The sequence below is a fragment of the Candoia aspera genome, chromosome 1 (genome assembly GCF_035149785.1).
Source record: "Candoia aspera isolate rCanAsp1 chromosome 1, rCanAsp1.hap2, whole genome shotgun sequence".
In the NCBI taxonomy this organism is placed as follows: Eukaryota; Metazoa; Chordata; class Lepidosauria; order Squamata; family Boidae; genus Candoia; species Candoia aspera.
The window spans coordinates 129,602,702-129,621,941 of NC_086153.1; the positions used below are offsets into that span (position 1 = coordinate 129,602,702).

Here is a 19,240-nt window from a genome sequence, read left to right on the forward strand (position 1 = left end):
TTCCTTAAAAATCATACCTGTTCTTTGTAAAGCAACTCCTTCTTGTCCCCCACTCTTTTCTCCGCATTGCATGGGTTGCTGGTTTGAAGGTCAGAAACCCCCAAGGTCAGAAACCATCCACAACCTGAAGCCAATTTGGGCACTGGGTTTAGAGAAAGAGCACTTTTTCCAGTCACAAGTGAAATTCCTTTATTGAGATATTTGGAGAGTAGGCAGCTTATGTGGGCACAAGAAGCATCTAGAACATAAATGTTCTCTTTGTCCAATTTTCCTGCTGCTAAAATGTGCCATTGTTAAAGCAAAGTGGCTGCTTTCTAAAGTCAAGAGATGTTAGAGGGTGTTGCTTATTAAACCATTATTAAACCATATGTCATCTTAATGCAAAACATACTGCATTTGAGTACAATGAATCTACTTATTCCTGGAAAAAGTTTTCATATGGTTTAGTGAATACTATGCCAAAAATTCCAGATGACTGAACTGCAAATGGCTAAGCCCTGCCCATAAAAAATAATATTTCATCTTCCCAACCTTGATTATTATGCTTGTCAAGGAGAAAGGACTCTGAAGGATGCCTAAGACTCCATGAGTATTTCTCTGCTATGTGGAAACAACTTCTTATGGTTGATAGAGGCATGTAGATAGATATGTATAAATAAGTGTGTTCCCCTTCTAATGATTTGTTGTTGTTTTTTAATTTACAAGTTCTTTTGTCCAGTAACTCAATTTAGACATTACCAACAGACCACTGAGAGCCAGTTTGGACTAGTAGATAAGGCACCAGGCTAGAAACCAGGACATTGTCAGTTTTAGTTCCACCTTAGGCACAAAGCCAGCTGGGTGACTTTGGGCCAGTCACTCTCTCTCAGCCCTAGGAAGAAGGTCATGGCAAACTACTTCAGAAAATCTTGCCAGGAAAACTGCAGGGACTTGTTCAGGCAGTTGCCCGGAGTCAACACTGACTTGAAGGAAGTTTTATATATATAGAAGAATGGCAAACGGAGAGCATATTTTGTGCATGAGATAGTGGCAGTTCGGGAAGAGAAATTCTATGAATTCTGGACATCACATGTCCCGTAACACAGCAGCCTTTATTCAATGCTAGAATATTCAAACTGAAAAATTAAATTTATGTTTCCTGGTGGATCCCTGGAAATGCAGTAATAATCACATCCAACTCTGATTGACTTTTTCAAGCTCAGCCAAGTTCAGCTAGGTGCTCACCAATGCTCATTAAGATACTGTGCTCATCTCATAAAGTTAACTTTCATGAGATGCATTACAGTAAATGGCCGTAAAACATAAGCAGCTAAAAACAGGCCATAGCAAGCAAAAGAAGTCCTTCGTTTGTTTTGAAAGATAAACCCAATCTGAGATTCCTTTTGATGAAAAGAGGGTGAAAAATGGTAATATAATGTAAGTCATTTCTTCTCCCCTTAAATTACAGTATGTATCACTGATTGTCTCCTCTCTTTCTTAGCTAAATATTTTATAATTTACAGACTCCAGCCCATCTTTAAGTGCTTTCCCAGCACTTTAAAAAGAAAGGTGGCAGAGAGAGGGTTGGTGACGATGAATGAATAAATGTAACAATTCAGCCAAGACTTCAGGTGAGTTTTGTGCATGCTGAATAAGTCTGTACAATTACCCTTCAAGTGGAATGAACAGGTAATTCTTTAACACTGCAGATCCTTTTGTTCTGCACAGTAGTTAAAGAAAGCTGTAAAATCTAGACGAAAGTATTCAGTGTGCACAAAACTCACCTGAAGTCTCAGCTAGATTGTTGCATTTATTCATTCATTGCTCTAGACTGGTTTGAATGAGCAAAAGTTTTGGAGGAGGAGTTGATTACTGGTCAGGAATCATCCCTACCTGGAATTAGTTCAATGGTAAGTTTCTACTGTGTTGAATGACCCCATTCAAGCATTCATCTTGCTCTAAAGGAACTTTTTGAGTGTTTTAAGTATCCAAGTGAAAGCAGCAGGTTTCTCAGTCTCTTAAACATACAGTGCAGCTGTGTAGGGTGGGACCACAGAGAAATAGTTCCTATATAGCTCCTTGAACACGGAAGACTGTTGTCTGGAATCCATGTGCAAGCTACACGTTATCAACCAAGTGAAATGGAGAAGAATGGGTAGGCCGCAATCACAACTTTCGAAGGCAAACAGCCTGCCTTTGAAACTGTTTTATCATCTCCAATTATTTGATCAAACATGTGACCCACTGTTGAATTATCACTGACAAAAGATCAAAATAATAAGGGACTTATTTGGATCATTTATGAAGAAATAATTGAAAATGGCGTCAGTGGGAAATCAAAAAGACTGTCAATAAAAATGTTATATTTCTGACTTGGTGTTTATTCTAGAGCTGAAGATGTACTAGGAAAAGCTATAATTTAAAGAAAGAACCATAAGTGGACTGGGTGAAACTTATCTGAAAGTAATTTAAACAGAAGTATTACTCAGAACATCTAACATTTTAATAACTTTTATTGTAAACCGCCCAGAGTCCCTCCTTTGCAGAGGAGATGGGCAGTGATAAAAAATTTGATAAATAAATAAATAAACAAACAAACTGCAATTTGCTATATTAATTATTAGAATGGACCATCATGTCTATTGCCATTGAGGCAATGCTTTTAGCATGCATTTGCCCAAAGATTTGTTTATTATCTACTGAGTTTAGACAACAAGCTCTGACCCAAATTGAGCAGACACCAATTTCCCACATGCACAGACTTGATACAAACATGGAGGGAGGGAGAGCTGCGTATACTGCCTTAATCTCATGGAAGAGAAGTAAGATCTGCATCTAACAAAGCAGTAAATAATAAATGGGGCTGGAAATTGTGGACAAGCCAGGGGGTCCTCAAGCTACTGGAAAGCCAATCATCACAATGAAATAATGAGGTACCAACTTTGCTCTTTTAGTTACACTGGGTTGGTTCATAAATGCTGATTGCAATAAAGTGTAGTGGCCTTCACTGATGGCATTGAACTGTGCAGCTGTGAAAAGGAAAAAATAATCTCCAAATCTGTGATTGGATTATCCTGAGAGCACCATATGAGAATGAGATTTTGCTTCTCCTGAAACTGTCATGTTTCTAGCAGTCTTGTGAAAAGATTAGGATCCACAGGAAGAGCTTCCCTCTTTTTTTTTTAATGTTTCCTTGGAGGCTCCTAGTGATGGAAAGAGGAGAGAGGTAACTTAACCATACAGAGCATATGATAATATGCCAATTCTGCCTATGTAGTCAATTGGAAAGGACAGCAAATTTAATGCGACCGATAATATCATACTAACATAGAACTGCTATTTACCACCATTATCCTTCCAATTCAAATATAATAAATGATAATGAATAATAATAATGATAATGATAATGGCTTACAAGGATTTGGCCCAATAATTTGGTAGGGAAGTTCAAACTATATGTAAGTGTGTGTGTGTGTGTATACATACTGTATGTACACACAAACACACATAATGTTACCAATAGAAGAGACTATCTATAGCTCAGGGTTGACCTGTGGAGTCCTTGGTGCTCTCTGAGCTTGGTTGTTTTCTTGCAGACGTTTCATTGCCAGACTAGGAAACACCTTCAGTGCTAGAAGGGAGTTGGGTTTGCTCTCTATTGATATACAGTAGCTTGCCCTGCCTGTCTTGGTGGGGGTGTTGCTCTCTCCTTGGTAGTTCCTTGATTAGGCTGTTGTTTAGTGCTCAGTCGTTTTACTGAGTTGGTAGTTCCTTGATTAGGGTATTGTTTACTGTTTGATTGTTTGTCTGGTGTTGATCTTTGCTTATCTGGATGGTGATTGCTGGCAAGGAGGTGTTCTGGTCTTTTTGTTTCCTTTTTAGGTTTTTTATTGTCTCTTTTGGAAGATATGTAAATGTTGTTTACCTCTATGTGCCTGTTGATGGCTGACTTGTCTGAGTGCCAAGCTTCCAGGAATTCCCTAGAGTTTTTGGATTTAGCTTGGTCTAGGATGCTCACAGTTTCCCAACTGTGAGCATCTAGGAACTAAAGCCCTCCAAAACATCTTAAGTAAACCAAAAGACCCAGTAGCTCAAGAAGAAAAAAGGTGAGTTATTTACAACATACAGTGTAAGGACTGTAACAGCCACTATGTAAGACGGACAGGCAGAAGACCAGCAGATCGCATCCATGAACACCAACTAGCAGTCAGAAGACATGATAAAAACTCCTTTATCTCACAACACATAGACAGACTGAACCATACTTTCAACTTGGAAACTGTGAGCATCCTAGACCAAGCTAAATCCAAAAATGCTAGGGAATTCCTGGAGGCTTGGCACTCAGACAAGTCAGCCATCAACAGGCACATTGATAGGAACTGACCAAATCCATACATGCCAAATATAAGTGGAAACGAATTATTCTTTGGATTTCACGCTTTGCCATATTTTGTAATATAACTTTCCATTCAAAAAGGCATTTTAGGATCAAACATTTTAAGCAATCCAGTGTTTGAATTTGTATGTACAATAAATGCTTTTTCTAGACACATTCATTTTTTAAAAAATCAGAATTTTCATTCAGATTTTTAAAGATCGATGACAAAAATATTGGGATGGAATGAATGCATGCAAAGTGGCTTGGTCCAAAAATAGATGGATCTGTCCATCCTAGTTTTCATATTAAATGTTTTCTGAGATTGGTTGGGGTTGCATAGTGAAAATATTGTTGGTCTGAAGCCTGTCTGAGATTAACAATGAAAATATTAGTTTTGGATGTTCCAGAAAGAATGGAGAATAATTTCTTCCACATTTGGAAGAACCAACAAAGAGATGAGATCTATGGATTCCATGTGCATCCCTGCTTATCCATCCATGACTTCCTCATTGGATGAGGATATACAAGGCAACAAAGCCCCTCACTCTGGATTTGACTTCAGAGAAACCCTACTGCTTTTGAGGCCCCTCTTGCTTATTCTCCCTCACAGAGGCCAGACCTTCTGGAAGGAATTCCTGCCCTGAGAACAGTTTCTGCTTCATCACTATAGTGGAATCATCATCATTTACAAAAAAGTTGACTTCTATTTCAGAATTCTTGCTCATTATCTCTTAACTGAATATTTCAAGATTTTTTTCACAATTCTCTGAATTAATGCTCAGACTTACAGTTGGGTTTTCTTATTTCTTCCTCAGAAATACCTCTGTATTTACTTGAAGGCCTGACAACTCAACTGAGTTTTTAGCAAGGAACAGAAAACTACAGCAAATAGCTCTTTCTACTTTCCAACGCCCAGTGAGAATTTCCTATTTACAAATTTATATCAGACCTTTTTTCTAACGAAGAGTGCTTAAGGCAGCTAATTAGACAAATTAAAGTTGAACACAAGAAAACATCTAGTGCATCTCCAATTTCATTACAGTTTACCCCCTTTGTCAAGTCTGCATATGTACAGTGAGCCCAATCTTTAGCATAAATAGAAAGGTGATGAACATTATTTCCCATTTTCCCACTCTCCCCAAAAAAGGCACAGTATTTCATGAGGTCAGAATAACTTCATCTTGTCCAGTTGCTAGAAGTAAGACACAGTTGTGTCTAGCTGTTAAATGAAGAATATACATCTTTGGATGAATAAGAGCCACATTTGGCCTTCTAATATTGTATCAGCGGCTACATGCCAAGAAGTAGGTAGGACAAGGGCAAAAAAATCCAAGTCCAATTTGATTATTTTAAATTATATTAACATTGAATTAATAAATTACATTGATTCATGTATTTATATGTAACATTTTTCCCATCTATTGCCTGAAAACAATTTGCAGGGGTACATGACTCTAGCCCACAAAAGGTGCTCCATAAATTGATTTGTGAGATCTGTTATTTTATCCACATCAGCTGAGCTGTAACAGCTAGTAAAAGAACAATTGATTTAAGTAAGTCAAGAATTTATGGGGTATTTTTGGTCTCTGTCAGAAGGGCTCTGCACTGTTATTAATGCAAGGTTGGGTTAATAAGTTCTCACCTTGCACATTCATAAGAAAGTGAGGTTCAGAGCCATAGACATAGCATCTCAAGGATTATTTCTAAATAGTGATTTGTAGTGCCTTATACTATCACTCAGCCATCACATGGTAATATAAAGCCTGCTTTTTTAGCTGATATATTGCCACAGTGATAGCTAGTTGATGCTATAAAATGCTATATGGTAAATTACAAGTGTGAAAATCACTAAAGCCCAGCATACACACCAATTACATAAATTGGGTTTAAAACAAAGGTATCAACTTGGTTGATCATTCCTTGGAGATGAGTTAATATTAAAATTACTCAAAATCTGCTTTCACAATGACAAATTCAGAGCCTGAGTTTTTTTGTCCGAATCAAACATAAAATTTCTGGGGAGGTGGAAAAACACAAAGAGAAAGTTCATTCATACAGATGATATAGCTAGATGTAAATATAGATACATATACATACATATGTGCCTTCATCATCAAACTGAAAAGTCTTTTGCCTTACTCCACTGCCACCCCCAAAACTAATATAGAATTCAACGTTATATTTTGAATGTTAAATTGTCAGAAACCTGAAAAGAATGGGAAGGGAGAATAGTTCTCGAATGGCCAGACTTGTTCCTAGCAAATTGTTCATGTTCTTATCAGCCTGTCCAGAGACAGCAGTGACAGACATTAATAGGACACAACGCCATTTTTGGCAATAGAAGTCAGGAAAAGCAGTGAACATATAAAATGAAGAAGAGCCAAGCTATTCAAGGATACTCTGGTGTAAGTTTGTCTCTAGACTCCCTAAATCATGTCATCCCATCCTTGGGGGTGTGGGGGGGGGAGGGGGAGAGGTATGTCTCTTAGGTTACATGATTCAATGCAGCAACCATGTGTGATTTTCAGTGCTACCATATAACCTTAGATCAGTTAATTTAACTTAAAAGGGCCCTGCTGGATCAGGCCAACTGGATAAAATCAGGATGGAAAGATGAAGATAGTCCTCTTCCACTGGTGCCAAAGTTTATGGCAACTATGATTCAGCTGAAAATCAGTGGCTGGATTCATCCATCATATTAAACTGCAAAGCGGCTGGATTTGGCCCTAGCAAATTATGTGAACCCAGCCAACTGCAGTTTATTCAACACGCACAGCTTAAAGCCATGGCTTAGCACAATCCATGAACCAGGCTAATGTAAACCTGCTGGCCTTGGATTGGATTCAAATCATAATTCAGAACAAAACTCATGGGCTTAACGGAACAGAGCAAGTGCAATCAAGTATGTGGAAAAAGACATCTCATTTTCACCAGTTGCTCACTGGACATTATCTACCTATGAATGGATACAATACAAGTTTCTAAATTAGAGCTGCATCAAGCATCGACCCTGAATTGTAATTATTAATGTGGGAAAATGGGTACTTTATAAATACATGTAAAGCAACCATACTAACTTATATTAAAATTAAACTTGAATTAAATTAAATTAAATTAACATAACATTTTATTTTTGTCCTGGTCTCACCCAGTTCTTTGTCTTGGACCCTTCCTACTTTTGGAGAGTGGCTTCAAAGGTCAAGGGTAGATTTGTACACTCCTAATCCAAATCAGAAAGAAGTTGTGGTTCTCATGCTGCTAATTAACAGCAAGCTGGAAGTGGTATATTTATAGCAAGCTGCCCAGTAGCTACACACTTAGTCACTTAAGGTGAATAGTGCTGGCCATACACTCTGAGCAACTTGGATGGATTTATTGGTGTCCCTGATATTCTGCACCTTTTGGTCCCAGTCCAGAGATTGGCTCCACCAAGAAATGTGTGCTTTGAATGAAATGTATGTATAAGCTGCTCAGCAGCTCAGCACTACAAACTCCTTACTACTCCCTTTGTGGTGGCGCCCAACAGCCACGCTGTCTTGAATGTTTAGGATAGACGTGCCAGATGGTAACCTTATCTCCAACCAGTGTCTGCCTCAGCTTCTCCCCCTGTCATCCTAGGGAGCCCAACCCAGTTAGTTAGCCACATAAAAATGCAGTGCAAAGAAAAGATGGAAAATATTTGGAGTGGTGCTTTCAGGTTTAACCCTCATTTTACCCCAGCCTCTATTGGGGAAGTTCAGTTGCCAAGTATTCAAACAGAGCAAAGCTGGGAATTATTGCCCCAGCAATTGCAATCATGACACGAAGTTTGTTTAGAATCCAAAGAGAGATTAGAATGGGAAGCACTCATTTGGGAGCAAATGCAGAAGTACCCAATGGCTGCTGGTTTAAGAATCTGGGTGTGCTTTTCTCCCGTGATCTCTTTTGAGAAGAGAGACATGCATGGAGGATGTCTCAAGGGAGAAACAAGGATAAGCTTATAGCATTTCTAGAGGAGAAAAACTGAATGGAGAGTCGGGCTCCTCTTTCTTAAGAGAACTCACACCATCAACTGGTAGGGAATAATGACAGCAAAAGCTACTCACCACGGGTGAGTTCCTAATTATCCCAAAGAGATTGAAATATCACCATTAAAAGAGTCCCTCTTTTAGGGCAGATGGGCAGTAACAAAATTTGAATTTGAGTTAATTTCCCTGGAGGGTGAGTCACTTCAGGGTTGACAAAGAGAACTGGCCATTAGAAAAGATAAAGGAGGCTTTGAATTAATATTCAGACTGAACGCTCAGGCTGCACACCTCTGCTTGTTTATTGAAAAATGTCAACTGTTAACATGTTTAGAATGGCAATTTCTGGAAATTGTCCTGAATCTTGATTTAGTATAGAAAGGTCTGCATGGCAAGTTCAGGCATACATTGTAATAAATTTATAAAATAATAATGTGTACTCCATCCCCCACCCCACCTTGCAAAAGGGATAATCTGATAAATTGGGTATCAAGAATTCCTAATAATTAGTAAAATGACAGTTTCCAAAGCCTGTTAAGAATACACATCTCAAAAGATGCCATGTGTAGTCTTTGGGATTTAGTGATTAATAGGAATTCTAGAAGTCAACATCTTGGAGAAAACTGAAATAGTAGTTTTATGTTTAAAAAAGGTTATAGTGTATGATATTAACAATAGAATCTCATCAGAAAAAGCCACATTTCATGAAAGGATTGCAACTTTTCTTCATACAGAGGAGAGATCATTAAAGCATCACAATGATCATCCATTAGAGAAGCAGCACCTTGATAATCCAAGTATTAAGAGTCTTAATTTCCAAGAATTTTGCAGTTTTTCCACATTTTTATAGGATTAAGTGGCTAAGAAATGCAGCGTTAACCCTGATTCTACTTCCAAGAAAAATCTACTCTCACTTTGAGGACAAGAGATTCAGTCTCTGAATTCAGTCAGAACCACTGATGTTGCCATAAGGCAGAGTAGGGTGGCAATTTCAGACAATCTTGATCAATCCTACACCCTGTAAGGTAGACGTCTGTTGTCAGGTGTTCTTGAGGACACTGTCCTATTGCTGAAATAGAAGAAAGATTCAACTGCCAGTCAGATTGCTTTCTATTTGTAGAATTGGGGGGTGGGGGGGGAATACCTTCCCCTTTGGCCAAGAGAGCAACATGTTTATCTGCTATCTTTAGACTTAATTTTGAAAGGGACCAAGTCTGTACCCAATGCCTGAATATCACCGGCATGCTCTGGGCAGTAATCTTAGTCCAACATCATGTGGGCATTAATATTTTAAGTGTTTCTTAGAATGATCTCTTGCCCTGCATGACCAAATATATTAAGCTGGACAGAATCTAGATTCAGATGTTTATAATGCTAGGAATCTGTTTGCATCATTCCAGGTAGAAGCTTAAAACTCTGACCTGTGAAAAGAACACTGTGATTGCTGTAGACAAAGCTGCATCTAACTGCAAGAAATGTTCTTCAGGGCTAGTTCACACGTGCATTACATTTCTTTTCATTATAGTACACTAAAGACCAGCCCTACCATTAGGTAAAATAAGATTGCTATTCTTAGGCAGTTTACTTCAGGTGTCATCAAAGGACAATAACTTCTTGGATATTTGATTTATTATTATCATTATAATGTTTACTGTCAATAGGGGGAGAGGAGTTTGGGAAATGTTCTGTCTTGAGTGCAGAAATGATTTAACTGGCCTTGAAAATTATGCACCGTGTCCAGCCTGCAAAAACTTCATAGCACTATTGAACTTTTAAATGGTGGGATATAATCTGTGATGTTCATATATAGATGGTCCACTCACACATGCCATCTGATGTTACTAATAAACAAATGGCAAGCATTATACCCTGCTTTTGGTTAGTTTGCATACAAATAAGCATCTTTTTTTTAAAAAAGTTCTTGTTACTTTATCCACTCATATACTGCTTAACATTATTTCTTTGGAAAATGTTTTTGGTAGTTCCTGGTTCCAGAGGCATATGCATGGTCTGATCTCCTCCTCCTCCAGCTTGCCCACTAATGCATTTCTCGCAAGTTGCATGCTTTTGGTGTCCAGGCAACATTTAACAGTTGAAGAGAAAGCTCACCATAAACGAGGAACTGGTGTAAAGTGGGATGGGCCACTTCAGTTTTAATATTTTCCCCAATATTTAAATTTTTGGAGTCTATTAAAAGATTGAAATAGGGACAACAGTTTTGCTAACATGTAAACTCTAAATTTTAAGAGTGCCATCAGGAGCAGTCCAGGGTTACCATATCTGGAATGCAAAAAGCCAAACAACCAGTAGATGGCAGCAGAGGGTTAGAATTGTTTATCTGACATCTGTTGCCATCTAGTGTTGTCCAGATTCCTTGCAGCCCAGACATAGACATAGTTGTCTGTTTATAGCAGAAAACAAATCACTCTGGTGCCTTTAATATTATTGCATTCTTATTCAAGAATGTGATACTATTTCTAATTTGTCATTCAGTATGAGTGACTGCTAGGTTCTCTCTCCCTCTCTCCCTCTCTCCCTCTCTCATACAGCTTATCAATTTCCAGTGTCAGGAATAACATGGCGCCTCCACGCCCCTGGGGAAACAACTACTGCCATAAGCAAATTCCATTTTTCACTCTGGAGTTGTAATCAGGAAGTACCATAAACAAAATGAAACTGTTTTTCTCTATTGCTTCTTCCATGATTCACTTGGTCATTTCATATCCATTAATATAAAACGCAGCATACTGTAAGACTTAGTAAATTATAGAATTGTTTTATTTTTAGACAAAACTACACACTGAGCATCTGCAGACCTAGGATTTATCAACTGAAATATTCATAGCCACAGAAATATCAAAAAAGTTCCATAATTCCATAATGGCGGTGATAAATTTGATTAATAAATAAATAAAAAATAATCCCTCCTGAAAGATTATAGCATAATTAATTTCAACACTCCATTGCTGAACCTATTAATCATCAAGGTCACTGACTTGAGGAAGTATCAAAATAGTAACTACTTTTCTTCCCAGCCTCTAGTATCTTAATATTGCATAATAACCCTAAGGAAAATTGTATCCTACCTTCAGCTTCTCTTGGGACAAAATGACTTTGGCTGAAGATCCTCTTTTACATTTTTCTACCTCCATTTCCCAGCAAGAAAAAGATTCAAATCCCAGAAAGAAGTAGCTTAACTGGCTAGGTGTTAGAAACCACAACTGCCCACATTCGAGTGGTGAGACCGGACTGTATCAGACTGCCTGGGTGATAATTTCTTGCTAGCCAGGGTTTCCATTTATAGCTTTAGAAAACTCACAAACACAACTCTGGCAGGAAGGCAAGATGCCGGCTTCAGAGAACAATAAATGCTCCGTTGGCACCAAATCAGTTGAAATGCAGCATAATCTTGGTTACCTGGAGCTCATGCAATCACCTTCACTAGAGCTTCCTCGAGAATTTGGAAGAAATTGAGAGATAGGAGCCTGAGGTAAAAGTCCACAGTCAATCACCTGCCACTTTGGGCATCTCTCACTCTCTTTGTCATCTCTAGCATTGACTGTAACTCAGGGGGACATCACATTGCTATTCCCACCACCTCCACCAGCACACACACACAAGTGATGGTGTCTCATAAGAACCTCCCCAATCCTTTTTAAAAGTTCACGCTTGAAGGTCAGTAGTCTGGCAGAAAGTTGGAGAACGTCCCTACTTTTCTGTAATAAAACCTGCCTAAAGTGGTAGATTATATCTGTTTATCAGTATGTTTGCTTGCAGTGTTGCAGGATGTGAAGACAGGGATTCCCTCCATTTTCTTCCCTTTTGAATAATCCGGCCACCGTCTTCTTTTCCAGTTTTACTTGCAACGATTCCCTGTGCAGTATTGTAAAATAGCTTTGTCTGACGATTTGTTTTAAAAGAGAAGGGAAATGTCATTCAGCAGTTATTTTCACAGGAGGCACTGTATGTGTCAAATCTCTGAACTCCCTTTTTGAATGTAAATTTAAGCACAAATTTCAGGCTGCCCTCCAGAGGCACATCCTAGAAAGGAAATACATTTAGGTCCGTGTATGGATTATGCCAGCTTCCATTCCCTAGCACAGAATCTAGAGGGTTAGAAATGTCATGTCCTTTTCCAAATAGTAGCCCTACCTACCCCTCTCCCAGAACATGTTACATGGAACATGTGGGAGTTGCACAACTATTTTACAATAATGCTGCACAGGGAACCATTGTTCTCCAACTTGCTGCCATTTTGTCCATGCAGATGGGTTGATTACATTTCATTGCAAATAGCTATAAATCTTCTGAAGTGGGTATATACATGCTGGGGAGTGCAACCAAAGTAATTAACTCCCCTGGGGGAAGGGGGCCACATTCTATTTTCTTTTCTTTTTTTTACATGCCATTGGTTTACTTATCCACATTCCATTTTCAAAGTTGCCATCGCCAATTATTTTGCTAGATAAACAAGCAAGCTATATTTGCACAGGGAAGTGTATGACCAATTGAAATCTCAGGTTATTAATTGCTCAGTGAGATGGCCCTGGGCAATGAAAGAAATCAGAGCAACATCTGAAAACAGAAATGTCTGGCTGGAAATTCTAAGAATTTGTACCTTAGTTGTACTTTGATAGTATTTTAAGAGATAAACTTTCATCCACCGTTATTACATTTTAATTTGAATAGCAATCCTGCAAAATAATAAAAAAAATAATACAAATAACGTGCAATTACTTTAGTTGCAAAAACCCCTGGCACTCAAAGCACACTTTTGCAAGGAATGAGACACGACTAACTGAGGGGCATTTTAGGAATGTAATAACTATATGAGTAAAGAGGCAATCATTACATAAAAGGGGCAGAAGGTTTTTTACTTTTCCCAACAGAAGTCGTTTTAAATAAAAGGGACAGGGAGAAAACTATTAATAAAAGGGTCAGCTGCAGAGGGAGGCAAGAATCCTTCTAAACAAGGTTTGCTTTTGTTTACATTTGCTAGACTCTTTAAACATTTGTTGTAAACATTTATTAGACTCTTGTCTGTAGGTATTGACATTGTTGATTTTTAAAGGGAATATAGTATTATTCCGAGTACTGCATGGAACCACCACCTTAATGAGTGAGGGAAACATGCCTCAGCATGCAAACCGGTCCAACCACTTGAGAACAGAGTTGAATCAATGTTCTTTCCATTCCCTTGGCCTCAGTCTCCATCTTGCTGTTGAACTCACTGTTGCATTTTGGATTGTAAGCACTTTAAGGCAGGGACTGCTAATCAAATCTGACCTTGTTCCATTAACACTCACTCTTTATTGCAAACCACCAGATTTTGTATTAGAATGATTCAAATTAAAGCATCTGAGATTAGACAAATAAAGGTTGACATCTGCTTTGGCCAGAAGCATATTTTTCACCAAATGTTAAATGGCATTGACCAGCTGGGGAGCAGTTTGAACTACTACTCTAGCTAGCTCAAGACTGTCTACCTGGGCTATCGGTGGCAATACTTCGGAGGATCAGTTACAGGTTTCTCCTTGGGAGCTCTTTCCTCAGGTTTCTTACCTGGCTGAGGAAGGAAGCAAGGAAGATCAGTAGTTACTTTTTATGGTTGCGCCAGATGGCACAACTGACCTTTATAAGCTGGGGTGGGACTGTGTTTCTTTGCAGAGAAGTTCTTTTCATCCAACAAAGTGAAGTGAGGCAACCCATATGCTGTGCTATTTAGAAACCAAGTTGACAGAGCTGCCTTAAAAGAGTGCTTCACATGAGACTTCATCAGAGCAAAGTACCTCTCTACCCAGCCCTTCTAGGTCTGCATGGGATGGGATGGAGGCTGTGATGTCTTCCTAGCAATAGAAGAATAACCTGGCAGCAGTTCCTGGCAGATCGAGCCAGGAGTCCAATATTAGCAACCCAGCTGGGGAGGGGAGCATTCCCTGGCTCTGAGACAGACTCCGAGGCTGACAACAACAACAACAACAACATACCCACCAGTTGCTACACCAACTGAAGCAACATTACCTTGGAAGTGATTCCCCCCACTGGACAGCAGCAGTTATCACTGAGTGGTGGATGCCTGCCCAGTAGCAAGAACAAGCTGTCTTAGGGTGTTTTTCCCACAGGACTTTAAATAGGCTTTTGAGCCTCCTTCTCCATTTGGGGACCTTTATGAATGCCTTCAGAACAGCAGGGCAGGTTGAGCAAGCAGGACCTAGGCGCTCAGTGCTATCCCACCAAGCTAATGGATCTCTGAGAAATAACTATATGTATGTGTCCTGCTTGCTTTTTTTATATATCATCGTATTTGACATATTTATCTTGGAAATGGGGAGGAAGGGCCATGTTAGTCTAGGCCACAAAATCAGTATGGAATATAGTAGCACCTTCAAGATCAACTGGAGGTTTTTTTGGTGCATAATGCCCCATTCAAGCAGATTAATCTTGAAGATGCTGCCAGACCCCCGTGTCTACACATTTATTTTACTTGTTTTCCTTTTACCAGCACATTTTCTACTTGAAATGCTGTCTAGTTTTGTGTGATGCCTTGAGTGCAGTGCTGATAGAAAAGTGATAAAACAACAAACAAAATGTCTAAGGCTGTAACCAATGCACGATTCCCTGCACATATAGTAGGTTTTATTTCTACATAAATATGGATAGGGATTATGCTCTGATTTTCTAAAAAATAGACAATCTGAAATATCATGAGAATATCTCTAGTGAAATGAGACTCTGTCATCTGTTGAGCCATCCTTTCGATTATTCTTGGCTTTCAAATTGTGCAATCCTTTTATTTTTGGAGCCATTGTTCTTACCTAATGCTTTTATCTAATGCTGTTTAGTAAGACAGAAAAGGGTGTAGATGAGGTTACCAAACTTGGTTTGCCAGCGCCATGTGCAGCTTCTTCTGCTCATGTTAAGGACCATAGCAGTCAGTTTGGGCACATTTTGGCCAGGAAGCTCCATGAGCAACCAAAGCCCAGGTTTATTCTAAACATGTTCATGCTATTTTATGTGCAACAGGTTCTCTAATCTAGAAACTACCTTAAAAGGCAGCACACTGTTTCCACATCCCACTATCTAGGAGGTACATGCAGTGCAGTGCCGCACTCCAGAAGGAACCAGTATGATGGATATGTATGTATGGTTTTCCCTTGGTGGGAAGAATGCTATTGCTTTCAGTGGAGAGGATTATGCACATGAGTATTTGTGGGACTATATTACAGCTCTGTTTACTATGAGCCTTACCAGTACGCTTCATCAGAAAATAAAACTCTTCAGTATCTCCAGTGTGAAATATGGTGGTACAGGTGATTAATTCAATTGTGTACACTACCTTGGTGTGTACAGGCACTCCTTTTTAGAAAAGCATTCCATCTGCAGGTGCTTAATTTTACTAATTGTTTTAGTTTTTAGTTTTGTGGAACTCCTTGTTTTTGCTGCTGCTTTTATCTTCGTAGTTCGTGGTTACTGTTTTTATGTTGTTCATGTTTTGTAAGCTGCTTGAATATACAACTTTGATAAATAAATAAATATAAATAAAAAATAAGGTAAAAAGTCTTCTGGCATATCTGGGTGCACTGTAGTGTAAGGAGAGCTTCCATTTTTCCCAAGCGTGGGTCTCCAGATGTTCATGAATAGAATCTCCCAATATCTCTGGCCACTTACCCTTCTGCCTGGAATATATTAGAATTATCATCCAGAACCATTTGGGAAGGCAGAAAGAAGCAGAAACTAAGCTGTCCTCTCTTTGAGGAAATGTGTAATTAGATTTTCTGTCCTAATCTAACCAGTTGGCATTTAGCTTCCCTATAAACCACTTTATCTAACTCTGAGTGAATGTTCTCATGATTAATAAGTGAACGCAATACTAGACCCAGAATTAAAGAATCCTCACTTGGCAAATGCTTCTTTGTTGGTAAGGGAACATAATTGATTAAGGTATCCCACTTTATATTCAGATTAGGATGTACTCACTCTCTTATTCATATTCTAATTTGAATACAGTAATGGGGAAAGAAAGTCATAAAGCCTACTTTCTACCATGTGACCTTGGCCAAGGAGAGCCTTTGGTTGTTCCATCCACCATGACGTTTCCACTCAGCCAGATGTTCCAGCAAAATCCTGAAACCCTATGAATTATAGGGGTGTCTATATTGTTGTCTGTTCCTGGCAGTTGCCTAAAAGTGCATGATTCTGACAGGTTGCAGTGCTTCCCAGTGCCAATTCCTCAGGCTTCCTTTTGATCTGGGTCTTGCTCTCTGCAGTTGTGACAAATGCTTTATTATTTCTTCAAGGCACCACTTTCAGAAAACATGCTCCACCTCAGCTTTAGTGAACTTAAACAAATCCGTTCCTGTCTTCTAAATGGATGACAGCTGCTTGTCTCAGCTAGCCCAGACACTTATAAAATGTGTATGTCTCCTCTGCTAACCTGTCCAGAATAAAGGCTGAGCCTTATGTGCAGAGCTTCAGCAAGTCCTGCAAATTATGACCCTAATTCTTGTGAGAGTTAGGCCTCCTGGGTCTCAAGAGATGTTAGGTTGCATGACCTCACAAAAACTGGGAACCTTCAGAAGGTAGCATCCACGTTCAGCACTGCTGGTAAGGAGTCTCTCTAGCACGTCCTCTCTTCAGGTGCCCCCTGCAACTAGCAAAAGATGGAAGGCACCACTAGCAGGTGAATTTTTTGGTATGTGAATCCCTACTTGATAGTGGTACAGTCCAAATATGAGCAAAAGCCATATCATCATCATCATCATCATCATCTACTTTGATGACAGAGCCCTTCTTCTCCTCTCCTTGTCCTTTTCATGAGAAGATTGATCTCTGAGCCATCGAAGAAATTAAAGCACTGAAGATCAGGAAGGCTGGAAATACTAACTAGCAAGAAGCATCGTTTCATAATTCTAGAAGTACTAAGGCTGGCTGTGGTTGGTGAATACTGAGGGAAGTACATTCTGAACATGCTCAGGATCGTTCAAATATGTTCCTGAGCAGAGCCTGGTGATCCCTTGGCTGAAATTACACTCTGCCTGTAGATGCATTTCAATGGAAGTGAAACACTCTGGTTATCCTCAGGCATTCCTACCTTTCAGCTGATACAAAATCTGAGGCGAAGAGGGAAGTTAAGCTCATGAAAGAGCACATTCCACATTCCTGCAGCAGCAACTGCCCCTGTCACTCTTTGGACAATACTGTTTGCTTTGTGAGCAGCAGAAGAGCGGTAAAATGACAAGGGGAAGGCATGGGGGGATGACAAAACAGGCTGCACAGCATTATGGGAGAAAAGAGTATGCACAGCCTGCCTGTGGGGAAGAGTTGCCCAGGTGTTCTGAATGCTACCTAACCAGAAGGGGAGTTTTTCAGTGAGGATCAGCTTGAAATGTGGAGAGTGGCTCAGCTTTGCTCTGTGTTGGTTCAAACAGCTGAGAACGCCTGCACAGGAACTCTGCAAGTATTTGTTACCACCTTGTGGCTAAAGGAAGAATAGTATGAAAATCATGATTGTGCTTCCCTAGGAGAGAGGCTCAGTCAGGACCTTTAAGAACAACAGCTTTGGTCTGCATGCCTGGGCTGACTTTTCTTTGCAAGAATAGTTGAAAAGGCATGGTCTTCATTGTTCCCAGGGCAGGATGGGTAGGGGTTTTTTTTAAGCTGTTTTTGTCAACAATCATCCAACTACAGAAGCAGAATCAGGAAGAGACAGCAAAGCAAAGTGGGAAATTTTCACCTACCCCATATTTGACATCAAGATGTTGCTTTCTGTTCAGCCTGTGTGTCCACTGAAAATACTTGGGCCTTTCCCCGCTGCTAAGTTAAAATGCTATCTCCCGAAAGCTGCACCAGCACAAAAGTTGCTTCCCCCACTGCCAAACCTTATCCTGTCTGTCGTGTGACTCATTGCCAAATAGCGCTGTCCTAATTCTGCATGCTCAATGTGCTATAAGCAGAAAGAGCAGCTTATTTCTCTGGTTTTACTGCCCTCTCTCACCAGGGGAAGGTATGCACTAATCATAACACCAGAGAAGGAGGAGGATCTGCAGGTTATAGGCTGATGGTGCAGCTATTGCCCCAGTGTGAATACGGATCTTTGAGACACAGCTGAAAGATTCAGAGGACCTGTTCATGCAGAGCTCCTGCATGGGGTAAATTGGCTGGGCTGCACAGGAACTGCCTTGATTGCTCCTCGAAGAAAAGAAGATTCAAATAATACTAGGTAGAGTTCAGTAGGGTTTCTCTGCTAGAAACTCACATTCTGATTGTTAAATGTGGCATCCTATACATAGTTAGAATGGAGATGCAGTCTCATGTATGGAACATATGGATTTTTTTTTAAAAACTACAAAATGTGTTTGCCTTCTTTCCAATTAATTTGTGAAACTCAACCAATTAAAATGAGTTAGTGCCTGTACAAATGATGACACCACTCTAATTAAAATTTACCTTCAAATGTTCTCAACTTTCTGAAAATTAACATGCTTCCAGTTGATGATTTCAGCTTTCTAAACACAGGACAGGACAAGCAGACAGGAATAGGGCAGCACATTGTACCACAGTTGATGTGCAACTCTTCTGGAAGAGGTAAGTAAGAAGAAGCCACTTGCAAATTAAAGTCAGTGCCACAGAGAAACAGGATACTGACAAGGATCTGTGTTTTCTTTTTTCTAAAAAGAATGCTTTATTAAGAAGGATAAAAAGCATGATTGAAACAGTCTGAATAAATCTGGCCTTCTGTGTTCTTCATCTCCTCTGGTGCAGAGTCATCTAGATCTTGGGTTACCTGGTCAGTATCTTCATCTGAAGTGGAAGGGTGGGTTAAGATGATTCGAGGTATCTAGTATGCCATCAGAGGGCAGAGGAGGAGAGAAAACATGAA

General features: G+C 39.5%; 1 protein-coding gene across 5 annotated transcripts in view; it reads right to left on the reverse strand.

Moving 5' to 3' along the window:
* Positions 1–11,950, reverse strand: part of MLIP (muscular LMNA interacting protein) — a 66,247-nt gene extending 54,297 nt beyond the window's left edge. For all 5 annotated transcript variants that reach the window (XM_063313706.1, XM_063313715.1, XM_063313688.1 and 2 more), the window contains exon 1: positions 11,448–11,950. In XM_063313706.1, the coding sequence (XP_063169776.1) occupies positions 11,448–11,513 (66 nt within the window). In that variant the 5' untranslated portion in view covers positions 11,514–11,950. The remainder of the gene's footprint in view (positions 1–11,447) is intronic.
* Between the last annotated feature and the right edge of the window lie 7,290 nt (positions 11,951–19,240).